This window comes from Melozone crissalis, unplaced genomic scaffold, assembly GCF_028551555.1.
Source record: "Melozone crissalis strain CALT ecotype California unplaced genomic scaffold, PUWL_Pcris_2 ptg000018l_1, whole genome shotgun sequence".
Taxonomy (NCBI): Eukaryota; Metazoa; Chordata; class Aves; order Passeriformes; family Passerellidae; genus Melozone; species Melozone crissalis.
In genome coordinates, this window is record NW_026535796.1 from 44,785,729 (window position 1) to 44,799,411 (window position 13,683).

The 13,683-nt window shown below is 44.0% G+C and overlaps 1 protein-coding gene across 4 annotated transcripts in view; it reads left to right on the forward strand.

The window, feature by feature from the left end:
- EVL (Enah/Vasp-like) overlaps window positions 1–13,683 on the forward strand; it is a 147,375-nt gene that overhangs the window by 22,365 nt on the left and 111,327 nt on the right. The window contains exon 1 of one of the 4 annotated variants that reach the window (XM_054275624.1): window positions 3,466–3,794. The exons of 1 other annotated variant lie outside the window; for it this stretch is intronic. Coding sequence is in view for 2 of the 3 variants with exons in the window: in XM_054275621.1 (XP_054131596.1) it covers window positions 4,239–4,261 (23 nt within the window). In the remaining variant the exon portion in view is untranslated. Of the gene's footprint in view, window positions 1–3,465; window positions 3,795–4,045; window positions 4,262–13,683 lie in introns of those variants that run through there. 2 more of the 4 variants (XM_054275621.1, XM_054275625.1) reach the window with 2 other exon arrangements.

Sequence of the window (13,683 nt, forward strand, 5' to 3'; positions counted from 1 at the left end):
CCTCCTCTTTAAGAGCTGAAGCTTTGAGTCCATACTCCAATACTGAATGCATCCTTGTTCTGTAAACTTAAGAGCACTGTAATTATTGTTACAATTTCCCCATACCTGAACAAACAAAGATAGCCACTCCTTTTCTATTTCAATAAACATTTTAAATCTTATTTTCTTAAGCCCACAAAAGACATTTGAACTCAGAGTCAATCCTGTCAAAGGGGACTTTTCAGCATATTCTGGGATGCTGCCTGTGATTGCCACATTCTCCAAAGTGCAGAAATTTTGGAGATGCAGTGAATGAACACTCATTAGATATGCTCTCGTTGGCTCATTTCCCTTCTTTTTGTTTTCTTCCTCATGAATTGAAGTGAATGCTGAATTTTTCAGCACAGTTGCAAGGTTTTTTTTAGAGTGGTCTGAATATCACTTCAGCACAATGATAATGCAGGCTCAATGACAGAAGTCCACTGTGTCAGTGCCTTTCTTCCTTTCCTTTCTTGAGCAACGGAATAAGGGAATAACTTCATTAAAATGTCTCAGTCTGTTTGTGATCAGATAATGTCGCCAAGCATCTGGCAAAGGCTTTGGTGGAATTTCAGGTCACGAGGACAAATGCTGATACACTGATATACTTAATAACAATAATGCAAATGTTACACTTGAGGAAATGGGCTCTTAGCAGAGTATCAGCATGAGGCCCTTGGATGGCAGTGAAATTCTAAATAAAGCCAGAAATTTCACCAGTATCCTCTGCCTTGTTCTGGTTTGTCATGCTTCCAGGCTTTTTGTGCATCCTTTGCTTTTCAGACAAGCTTTCATCAAGGATAACCACTTGTTACAGTCTCACTTGTTTGCTAGAGCCCAGCATTAAAACTCCAAAGTGTTTCCCAAAAAACTGCTGCTTGTCTTCAGTGTCTCAATGTCACATCTTTTCTGGCCTCTGATCAGAAGGTGGGTTCTGGCTCCCACAGTTCTCATTACATAAATTGTCCCACCCAACCTTTAGTAAATTTTTATTTCGTGTGACATAATTTCAATTTTTGTTAAAATGAGGCACATTTGTCATCAAATGTCTGGACTGGTTACACTGCCAGGAAGGGAACAAACAACTTCTTGTGAAAATTTTCATTGATGATTGTGGTTTCTGACATAATTTCTGTCTGCTCCTCAAGGCCTTCAGTCTGGCTCAGGGCACAGGGAGTTGCAATCTTTGGTAAAACTTTACAAGGAGGTATTATAGTCCTGCATTTATTTATGAATTTGGCCACTGCATGTGTTCATGTGACTTTCTGAAGCTCCTGTGGGTTCTGTTTGGTAAAATTTCATGCTGAGCCACATTCATGTCTACAGTAGGACATGATCTCAGATCTCACTATTGAATATGGGAATCCTAGTGATTAATTAACCAGAATTGAGACTATTGGTTGTCTCACATGACAGAAGTCCTGCTGTTTCTGTGTGTAATGCTGTCAGCTGTTGTGGAAGTGCTGGCCAAGAAAAAAAAAAAAAAGTTAAAATGTTATCCTAATGAAACCTTTCAACAGCTGACCTCTGCTGTATATGAAAACTTTGTGGGGGATGTTTGCTTTTCTAGTCCTTCACAGTGAACTCATTGATGACAGAAGCCTTGACTTGAACAGTTAACTATTTATTTGCATTGTGGCTGTTGAGAAACTGCAGAAATTGGAAGAGCAGACAGTGGTTCTGTCAACTTTGTTTCAAGAAAAATGCTTAGGGGAAGCAGTGTTTGCCCTTTATTCTATAGAATGGTTTTGTTTTAGATAAACAGCATGAAAAAGAAGCACCATCCCTCTTCCACTTGGTTCAAGTCAGAGGAAGATTGTGGTGAGCAGGAAAACAGAAGTTCAGAATTCTGTCCTTCCCCCATGAGGGATCTTGGCTATCTCTGGATCTCTGGAGGTATAAATCCATTGTCTGCAAGGTCAGGAGCAGAGCAGTTGCTTGCAAGGGGTTCCTGTGCTGTGCCCAGCTGCTGGGGTGCTGTGTGCAGTGAGCACACTGTGCTGAGGCTCAGCCTAAATATGGCAGGAGGCTTCTTTGGATGGCTGTGTTGTTCTCCTCTCTGCCAGTTTTAATCTTTTATTAGGCTGTAGCCAGAATCACCTACCTTGCAGTCCTTCTCTTGCTGGATGCCTGTGGAAGAATTAATTTCTGTCAGATGGTGTGACTGCATGTGTTTTAGTGTTCCTACAGCGTGCCTTTATTGTCACTTTACACTATCACATTTGTTTAAAGGAAATAAAATGAAACCCAAGGAAACCCAAGGTCACTACTACATTAAAAACACCATGTCTCAAATAAATGTGGATTTTTTTTTTTGGGGGGGCTGGGTATTCCCAGTGCTGGGTTTTTTTGCCATGAGTGCCTTTTCTTTTCATTCCAGCCCTTTTTCTCTGTATTTCTCAGATCCGTGAGATCAGATGCCACAGTTACCATGGCCTGTCCCCAATCCCTGTGTCTAGGAGACGTGGCAGTCTGTACCCTTTGGATGCTTTTCCAGCCTTCAAATCCCACAGCTCAGTGGGGCAGCCATTGCCCTGTGGCCTCAGGAGCTGTAGTTGGGTTTGGATATTTCAGACTGCAGCCAAAAACCTCCATGCATTTCCTTGTGCTAGAAACCAGCCCTAGCAGTGAAAGAGGCAAGGAGGGGAGCAGCCCAGAGGTAACTTTGAATTTGCTGTCTCCCTGTGACTTTCCCAGGCACCATGTTCTCCCACTGCCCCATTCTCTCTCTTTCCCAGGGCTGGGGTTGATTTCCCAGATTTGAATCTTCCTCATTTCCAGCAATCCCCACCTTTCAGCTGCTCTCTAGCCAGCAGAGCCTGTCCTTCTTTGGCCTGTGCTGGCACCCATGGGTGTCCCCACGCTGTGGTGGCTGATACTGAGGCCGATGCAGGGTGCTCAGCCTTAGGGTTAAACGTCTCCCCATCCCACTGCTGAGTTTGGCTGCCTGGGCAAAATCTCTGCACTCTCATGGCTAACACCCAAACAACCCCTAAGCAAACTGGTGATGGGAGTGTGATTCCTGCATGTCCAAAATTTCCAAGGGATGGCGAGCTCCGGCTCCTGCAGTTTGGGGTGTGTTCCCCAGCACTCTGAGCCTCAGCACGGCTGGCTGCCGTGTTATTTCCAGCAGCAGCAGCAGCAGCAGCAGTGCCGTCCCTGGCCGAGCCCTTCCCGGAGCGTGGCCGGGCTCTCCCCGCAGCCGCAGCCCCGGGGCTCCCGCGGAGGGGGCGAGGCTGCAGCCCCGAGCCCGCCGCGCCCCGGTGCCCCCGGCACAGGGTGCTGTGGCCGTGCCACCGAGGTGTCCCCGTGTGTCGCCCCTGGGGTGCGCAGAGGATGCTCTGCCCCTGCGCTGGCTGCGCTGTTGCCATGGAGACTGCGTGCGCTGTTGCTAGGCAGCTGAAGCATCCTCGCCTGCACACTGCAATGCCACGAAATGCTCAACTTTCCTCATTCCTGTCTCCCTTCTGTGATCTCGCAGACATGACTCCTTTGGCTCTTAGCCCACCTCGTTCAGTGGCACTGCTGCGATTTCTTGGTGTTAACCCTGTAAACCCTAGAAAGCCCGCGTGGCCCTGCAAATGGGGTTTGTGGCAATGAGTCCAGGGCTGAAGGAGTTAAAGTGGTTGGGAATAGACTACAGAGGAAATGATTTCTAGCAGATAAACTACTTTAAATGTTCTGGCATTCATGGAAGGGGAGGTTTGTGGATGCAGTCTTTTGTTCCATCACTGATGGTTTAGATGAATAAAAACAGACTAAAATATCACTACAAGGTAAGAAAACCAGCTTGAATGGGCCTAATTATTCTCTTTGGTTACAATACATATTTAGTTTTTTATTATCCTCCGCTTGCGCTTGCTGATTTCGGTGTAGCATGTGAATGATAATTTAGCTGTGAAGCCTGTCGTGTACCGTATTTGACTTATTTGGCTCGAATAATGAAGATATCAGCCTGTATTCTTGGAGTATACTGCATTAATCAGACTTGCAGGAATGATCACATGGTACTCTATCGCCTTTTCCTGTTAGCTGCTGCTTGTCAGCAGCTGGCTGAGCTGTAGGCTGCAGGCCAGTATCTGCATACCCTTTCTCCTCAGAATATTCCAAATATACTCCCTCGTCATTATGCATTTTGCTGCAGTTTGACAAACTAAATGGTCCTCTGCACGTTAAGAAGATTATTTTCCATTTCAGAGCATTTGTGTAGTTGCTAGGCCATGTATGCATTTGAAGAATTCAGGTAGGCTCTCTGTTTTATACATCAGTGTGCTCGGTTTTTGTTCTCACAAGGTTTTTGCTGTGTAATGTCAGTCAACTCTACAGTTAGCTCTTCAATGTGCAGATTTTTATTGTGTTTTATAATCTCTGCCCTGTGCATGGGGAGAAGTGCTTGGAGGGTTCGTTGCAGGTAACGGGAGCTTAACTGCATGATGGAGTGCAAAGCTGGGTAATTGATTATATCTTGCACAAATTTCATGGCCATGCAGCCAGAGACAGCGAGTGCAGGGTAGTTATAAATATAAACCAGAGACTGTTCTCTTTGAAAGGGTCTTTGCTATTTTTAGTTCTGGAGAATCTGACAGATGCTCCTTGAAGATAAAATACTGATGGTGATAGAGAAGAGAAAATTGATGCTTGGATTGTACATAGGATTATATTTTATGCTGCTGCAGAGTGTACATGTCTTTTTCATAACCTTGTAGCTGCAGAATTCCTTATGAATTATATTTAAAATAAGAATATTGTTTCTTTTGTAGGGGTTGGTTTGTAGCTTGCAAACATTTGAACAACTGTGATTGTTAGAATATAAAATTAGCACTTTTTATTTGATATTGGTTCTGCTCAGTGTTGCCTCTGCCCCCTCTTCTTCTCCATCCCCACCCCCAGTATAACTCCATCCTTATGCAAGTATTGAGGTCTATTAAAACCCCAACAGATAATTGAAGACATGAAACAGAATTTCTACCCTCACTAACAGACAATTATTTTCCTATGCAGTTTAGGACTTGAAAAAATTCTGGTCAGTACTTGTGGGGTAGGGAGTGTCTCACTTTTTGTCAAAAATTTTTTGGCTTAATGTGTTCAGTTGTTGTAACTTGTGTTATACAATTGTCCAGATAAAATGGTGACAATGTTGAAACAGCACTAGGCATCACCCTGTGATATGTTTGTCTGCATATTGTTATTATAATTATTATAATGTATCTTTAAAATATCTTTCTTTTTGAGTCAAAAAATTGATTGTTTGACTAAGTATGTAACTAGAGGAAATGATGGATTCTCTTTCTATACACAATGAGCATTCTTTATCAAATACCTTATTATTAAACTTTCTACCCTCAGATTAGATATTTTTAACATTATTTCTGCCTTTTGTTAGGCAAATATATTGGCAATTCCTACTATTTTGTGGCTTGCTGCTCAGTTCTGTGTGTGAGTGGTGGCAAAAGCAGGTACAGGACACCCCCACTCCCCAAAATGTTCTGATTCCAGCTGCAAGGGCTGAGGAGATCCAGGCTGGCTGTGTGTATTCCTCCTGTTGTGAAATGCAGCATGAATGCTGTCTGAGGGGAAAGATTTTACTGGAAGACTAGATAATGCTGTGTAACTGCTGTTGTCAGGGCTGTCAGGAGATGCTTGGAATCTTGACATTGCTGATTGTTGGCAGCAAATTAAGGTGCAAATGGGCCCCAAACTTGCTGTGCCACTTGCTGTGCCACTTACTGTGCCCACAGAGTTGTTTGTATTTCTGCCAGTTCGTTGGGTCCTATTCTTAATTGAGTGAAATTCTCAATCAATCTACAGTGAGGAAAAAAAAAAAAGGATATTTTTAAAATTCTGGTTTTAAAGCCTTAGCTGTCTTTCAGTGGCTTTCCTAGACATCTTGGGCCAGAGAGACACCTAGTTTTATGGCAGGAATGGCCAAATGCTGATTACACACCCATTAGGCTTATTAAATTATGTGTCATCCTCTCTTAGACTTGATTTGAAAATAGTATTAACATTTGATGTGCAGACTGCTAGGCATTTTCTTTTAAATTTTGCACTGGGTAGGGTTGGTTTTTCTGTATAGCAGCATTTAAATTACATTTATTTTATTAGGAATTTCCATGGAGTTTGGTTGAGGTTGCATCTACATGTTGACGGGTTTTTTTAATGGTGTGATTATTCTCGTGCCTGTGGCTATTTTAGATTTTGATGGCATCAAAACAAATCTTGCAAGATAAAGATTAGAAAGAGGTCTAGGTGAGCAGTGGGGTGGGAGCCTCCCTGCCATGGGCTCCTGGAAGCAGAGTGGCTGTAGCAGCAGAGGGCACTCTGCCCCAAGGGCCCCAGCTCCAGGGTTGCCCCGCTCTCTTCTAAAAGTCCCTGTCCTCCATGTGCACAAAACACGGGCTTGCACTCATCTCCCACCTTGGCTTTCACCTCAAGTGGATGCTCGTGTGTGTGTGTGCTGCAGCAGGGCTGTTCCATCCTCCAGTGCACCCACAGGCCTTGAGCACCCAATAAAGTGTCCCCAGAATGGGAGATCCCAGCAGTTGCCTGCTCCTGCACACCCATCCTGGGGATCCCATCACTGCCTGCTCATGCACACCCATCCCAGTGATCCCATCTCCATCCTGGAGATCCCATCACTGCCTGCTCCTGCACACCCATCCTGCTGATCCCATCACTGCCTGCTCCCATCCTGCTGATCCCATCACTGTCTGCTCATGCACACCCATCCCAGTGATCCCAGCACTGCCTGCTCATGCACACCCATCCCAGTGATCCCAGCACTGCCGTCTCCTGCACACCCATCCTCGGGATCCCATCACTGCCTGCTCATGCAGACCTGTCCTGGGGATCCCATCACTGCCTGCTCATGCACACACATCCTGCTGATCCCAGCAGTTCCTGCTCATGCACACACATCCCGTTGATCCCAGCAGTGCCTGCTCATGCACACCCAACCATGACATCTCTCTGTGTTACTCTGCTCTTTTTTGTCTGTCTCCACACTGGCCCTTCCAGACCTGCAGGACTCCCCAGCAGGGTGGTGCGGGCTGTGGCACCCTGAGCCTATGCCAAGAGGCATCCCTGCAATCAGGCCACCCAAGCTCCCCCCTGATTTCATTTTGATGCAGCCATCTTCACTTCCCTAGTGAAATGGTGCCAGGTTATTTTTGTGAAGTGTTAAGCAGCTGCTGGACCTCTCTAAAGAGTCGTCTCACTTAGACTGTAAGTGACTCTGGTGTATTGTTTGTGAAAAACTTACTTGTAAAGCCCTTTGGGATGAAATCTTTCCTGTGTGGTTACTGGCTGGATAAAGAGAGACTTAAGCCTCTGAAAAATAGGGAGTAAATCCATAGAATAATCTCACAGCTTCTTGTATCAGCCAAGCTTGGTTTATCTTCCTCTTGGAAAGAACCTAATATCCCCTGAAAAACTTTGCTTTTAAAGCAGGGTTAATGGAGCTAAGCCTCTTCTCAGTCCATATGGGCTTCTGGTTTCTGTGAGCTATGTGTTGGGCCCATTTTACTGCTGATTCTTGCACTGTCTTCATAAAACCCCAAAGCTCACACACATTTGGGCTATAACTGGAGGCAGGATTGTCTGTAAGCTGTGCTTTTATGACCACGCTGCTGTAAGATGACTTTGCATGTGAAGCCATCAGGAGGATGGTGCACCAGGCCACGAGCAGCACTCCTCATTTGGTATCTTCCACCCAGATTTAGCTCTCTAGTGGCAGAACACAAATGCATTTTCTTTTCTTTTGTTGCTATGCCTTTATCTTTCTGGGATGTTACTTGGTATTCTTCGCAGCGAGCTGGTGTCTGTCTATTTCTGCTACACCGCCCACCACAGCATCGCAGTATTTTTAACTACATCTCCTATTCCCCCATCCAAAGAGCACAACTGAGAATGCTACAGGAAGGAAGATGAGTCTCTCTAAAGAGAGAGCTGGCTCTGAGCAGAGGAACTGAAACCCACCGATGAATAGAAAGCAGAGCTCAGAGTGAACGTAGAGAATTTGGGTGCATGGGGAGCCTCTTACCTGCTGACCCCAAACCACAGCAGCAGTAGATGTCCTCTGGGAGCAGGTGATCCCTGATGGGAGATGAAGGCACTGAGTTTATTGTACCCACAAGCATTTCGTGGCTGAGTTTAGCTGCACAATTGGATCAGCACACAGGAATTGCAATGTTTAAGCTGCATTTACTGCTGCCAAGCAAAAAAAACTGAATAAGCCAAATTAGTGAAGAATTTTGGTTTTAACATGATTCTGCAAAAGTGAATTCTGGTGGCAGGTGCTCACCAATTGCCTGGTCTGACTTTGAGTGCAGTATTCTCCTCTCTCTGGTGACCAACAAAAGGACACAAGGAAATGGAGTGGAGCTGCATCAGGGGAAGTTCACACTGGATTTTAAGAAAACATTCTCCACTGAGAGGGTGGTGGGTCACTGGAACAGTTCCCCAGGGAAGTGGTCACAGCACCAAACCTGTCAGAGTTCAAGGAGTGCCTGGACAATGCTCTTAGTCATATGGTTTAGTTTTTGGTAGTCCTGCAAGGAGTAGGAAATTTGGCTCAGTGATATTTATGGTTCCCTTCTAACATGAGATGTTCTATGATTCTGTAATTTCACTGCTGACAGTTTAGGTATCTCCAGGGTACCTGGCATATTTATTAAAGAACTGTATAAAGGACAAGCACGAGCATTTTGTAAAGATGGGTATTACAGTAAAAGGCATGTGACTTTCCCTTCCCCAACAAGCAGTAAGATGATTTGTCAAAGGGACGAAAGGCTGGTGTTATGAAGGGATGCAGGCCTGTCTCCAGTAGCTTTTCCTGCTGAAAATTCCTAAGAAAGAGGCCTTTTAAATCATCCAAATTTTCAGAAGTGACACTGAATAATGAAGTTTGGATAGCCAAGCAGCTTTAGGATGCTGTAGGTGAGGTGCCAACCATCATGGCTTCACTGAGGGTGAATTGTCCCTGACAAATATGGAAACCTTCTCCTGTGAGGTTACAGTGTTGGTGGATAAGGGAGGAGTGACTGTCATCATCTGCCTGGATTTGTGCCAAGTGTTTGACACCGTCCTGCACAACACCCTTGACTCTAAACTGGAGAGACAACTGAGAGATGGACAACTCGAGGGTTGAGAAACTGGCTGGATGGTGACACTCAAAGAGCTGTGGTCAGCAGCTTGATGTGAGAGTGGACACCAGTGCTGAGTGATGTGTGGTGCTCTCAGGGGCTAGTGTTGGAATTGGCACTGTTCCACATTTGTTGGCAGCATGGGCAGTGGGATTGAGCACACCCTCAGAGGGTTTGCCAGTGACACCAAGCTGTGTGGTGCAGACAGCACACTGGAGGGAAGGGACCTTGACAAACTCGAGAACTGGGTCCATGTGGACCTCACAAAGATCAGCAAGGCCAAATGCTGGTCCTACTCCTGGTTCAGGGCACTCCCAATAATATGGAAGGTGTCCATGGCAGGGAGATTGGAACTAGATGATCTTTAAGGTCCCATCCAACAGAAACCATTCTATGACTCTATGACAGTAGAAAAGGATTCCTGTTCCTTGCTGCAAAAAATGATACTATTGATGAGTAAGAAGCATCAGAAGAGTTGCCAAAAGACTATTAGAAGTTGCTACCCGTGTTATAGATGTGTAATGGGATTGCAGCACTACAGGAAAGTGGAACACATTGTTGTTCCAAGTTGGTGACTCTGACCCTCCAGGTTAGATGGAGCAGCTAGTGAAAAACACACCAAATGGTGGAGTTAATATTTTCTGACAAGAGGGGAAAAATGTGAGGAGTAATTGTTTCTGAGTTCAAAGTGTGTTAAATGAAAGGGAGAAAGCAGGTTTAAAAAGGAGAAAATTCAAGGATGGGATCTTGGCAGACCATAATTAGTTGCAGGATTTTCTGACCTGCATAGCTGAACTCTCCAATTGTATATCATCTTCAAAATATCCTGTAGGTGCTTAATAAATAACCACAAATATGTGAGCCTGGAAGCTGCTGGCTGGCCAAGTCTCTGCTTGCTCAGTGCTTTCTCTGCCACAGAGTGTCCACCAGTGAACCACCAGCTGCTCATGTTCCTCCCTTCTGTCCTCACATGGAGACACACAAACACAGAATCATGGAATGGTTTGGGCTCAAGGGACCTTAAAGACCAACTAGTTCCAACCCCCAGCCATGGGCAGGGACACCTCCCTCTAGACCAGATTACTTAAAACAACATCCAACCTGGCGCTGAGCACTTCCAGGGATGGGGCAGCTACAGCTTCTCTGGGCAGCCTGTGCCAGGGCCTCACCACCCTCACAGTACAGAATTTCTTCCTGATACCTGATCCAAACATCCCCTCTTTTGGTCTGAAGCCCTTCCCCCTTGTCCTATCACTCCATGGCCCTGTAGAAAGACCCTCTCCCTGCTCCTTGCAGCCCCTTTAGGTTCTGGAAGGTGCTGTAAGGTTTCCCCAGAGACTTCTCCTCTCCAGGCTGAGCAACCCCAATTCTCTCAGCCTGTCTTTGCAGGAGAGGTGCTCCAACTCTTGAATGATCTCCACGGCCTCCTCTGGACTCTCCCAAGAGTCTGATGTCCTTCTTATGCTGGGAGCCTCAGAGCTGAACGTGAAATTTGCTGAAAACGCATTGTTGAGACAGAAGTTTTTGATTATCTGCAGGAATTGGCAAGTCTAGTGGTTCAATATTCAAATGTGAATATTCCATATGATGCATCTCATCAGAGAAAATGTAGAAGCCTGGGTGGCAAATTATGGTCCCAATGAGATCTATATACCCTTTACATAATCCTTCACCCTTCATTTTGTGACTGAGAGACTAAATTTTTTTCCAAAACAAACTTGCACTAAATTTAAAAAAGGAGGAAAAGGAACTAGTTTTGCATTTTTCTTTTGCTGAGGTGATTGCCTCAAATCTGCTCTTTGATATTGGCAATTGATTTTAGATCCTTGGCTTTTGGACAGTTGTTATTTATCCACACAAGGCACATACCCTGAGGAAATGTTGCTTCCTTAAACAGCAGATTGAATCAAATGTTTTTGCTGACATATTTTTCCCTGTGACAACTGACACTGCAGTTGCCACATATTTCAGTGGTTTAGCACAGAGGCATTTGAAGAGAAGGAGAGAAATGCTTCTAAGAAAGTAATGTGAGAATGCTGTTGCTGGAAATGAAGATAAGCACACACTATTCTCATAGTGGCTATGTTGAAATATTTCTACTGAAGAGGAAAATAGGTAGAGACTCTGTTAGAGGTGGTGGAGTCAGGTTTGGCCAGATTTTAAGGGGCAAAAATTCTGATGCTTGGGCATATAATCTTATCTCAAATATAAATATGAAAGGAGACTTATCCCAGGATATTCATTGGATTGGAGGAGCTCCACTGTCTATGTAGGAGGTAATTTCCAGTCACAGTTAAATCAGTGTAAATTGTCTGTGGTGTGTGTATTTAGTGCCTTAAACAGGGGCAGTCTATGGAAGTGTTCCCTTCTTTTCTCCTGTTGGACTGCAAACCCTACAGAGTCTCTCTGGTGCCAAAGGCCTGGTTCAGCTACCTGAGATCTGCAGTGCAATTCATTTCCAAACCCAAGGAATTTCCTCACTCTTCCCTTTGCCTCCTAGGCATGATAACCTGTTTTTGCATTTTTGCCTTGTCTCTCTCATCTCCAAAACATGTTTATCCCCTTCTCCCCTTTTTTAACTCTCATCTCCAAAACGTGTTTAGCCCCCCCTCCTTTTTTAAACCAACCTTGTGGCAATATTTACAAACAAGAAGTGTCTGCTGTTGTTTAATGAGGATCCAGACACACTTTTCAGAACTGAAGGTAGTTATCAAGGCACATGGAAATTGATGTCAATCTTTAAAATTAAAACAAACACGAGTACAGATGGCTTCTTCAAATAACAGAATTTATGATAATTTTTAAATCCACCTATGGGCATCCATTAGAGCAAGTCATTCTCAGTCCTGTGTTTTCTAAGCCTAAATATGAAGTCTATAAAGATTTGAAGTATTTCAGCTGAACTTTCATGGAAAACAGCTGCTGCCCACTGCTTCCTACCTGCAGTGCCTGTTCATGGGGGTGGATGCTTGGTTTCAACATCCTGGTGTCTCCCAGAGATGCTCATTATCTCTGTCCCTGTCCATATTTTCAGCTACAGGCCAGCATGGATATCCAAATTGCCTTTTCTTGTGCAACAAGGCCAAATGGATAAAATTGCTCTTTTTGTTATTTCTGCTATTCATGAGGTAGGTACAGGATATGAGGGCTTCTTCCTATGATCCATTTTAATCCTTGTGGTGTGACGCCTCAGACTAACTTCCCATTAAATTTGTCCATGGGAGGGAAAGAGACAGGGAAAAGAACAGGCTGAAAAGAAATAAATGGAGAAAAAGACAGGTAAAAATTTAGGGAAAGAGATGATTGAAACTTTTTTTTCAGACTGAAGGAGGGTTTTATATCAAAAGGCACGTTCTTTCTTCAGACTCTAAAAATGTTTATAATAAAAGAAGTATTCCTGCCTGCTTTTCCTCCACAGACTGTCTTTGCTTCATGAGACAGCACTTTTTGATGCCATTTCATGTTGTTAACACTGTTCTGCCCAGCCATCACAGCTAAGCAGCTGTTTGCCAAGGAGCTGTTTCTTATAAAGTGATGTTAAAATGGAAGTAACAGATAAGACTCTTTTTGACATGCATTGCAAATTATTTGAGATCAAAGTCACATTCTTGTTTTAATTGGGGAATGGAAATCTAAGAACCATATTTCAAAAATGAAGAAAAATGCATTTTACACGGATCAGATTTTCACAAGAGCATGTATTGGCTCTGATTATTGCAGGGAGGAGGACCAGCTGGATGCTATTTACGTAGAAAATTGGCCTTTGTCTTTAAGGGCTCACATAGATGTGGAGTGTTTGAATTATTTGAAAGTTTCTGCTTGTTTTTCAGTGATGAAGAGTGTGGAAAATGTGATTCTAAGTTTGCCTGTGTGTATTGCAGAATGAGGGGAGCAGGCATTTTGGCCCTAACACAGCTGAATGGTGCAGCTGGACTGGTCCTGTTGTGGTACTGGGACAATTTTGGTGCAAGAGAAGCAGCAAAGGATCTAGGAGTCCTAAGTACTAGTAATATAAAGGATGGGGGAAAACCCACCACCACCACTTTTGGAAAAGGATCAATCTCAAAGCTTGAGGATGAGACTTCAAAGGCTGTACTGGCTTGTTAGGCAAGATTATTAGTACTAATAAGAGGTAATGCTCTCATGCCAGTAGCTCCCCTATGGTAATTTTTAACTACTCCATATAACCAATGGCATTTTCGAAGCTCACTCAGACAGCACAAGCTCATTAAACAGAGATAGGCATTTATTTAAACTATTTATAAAGTTCAGTGTGTAAGGGAGAAGAAAGAAAACGTGTTATTAAAGAAAAGGTGAAAATGAAGTACCCAGAGGGTACAGCCCATGTAAGGTATCTCTGTAATTTGACATGAAAACGATGTCTGATTTACTGCAGAAAATCCTGACATTGCTGACCAAGATGAAACAATATCCTGCTTTTGAAGGTCGAAGTAAGAGAAAAATCAATCCTGAAATACAATGTGATTTGCTAGCATCAAGCCTTAGGAAGGTTTGTTCAGAG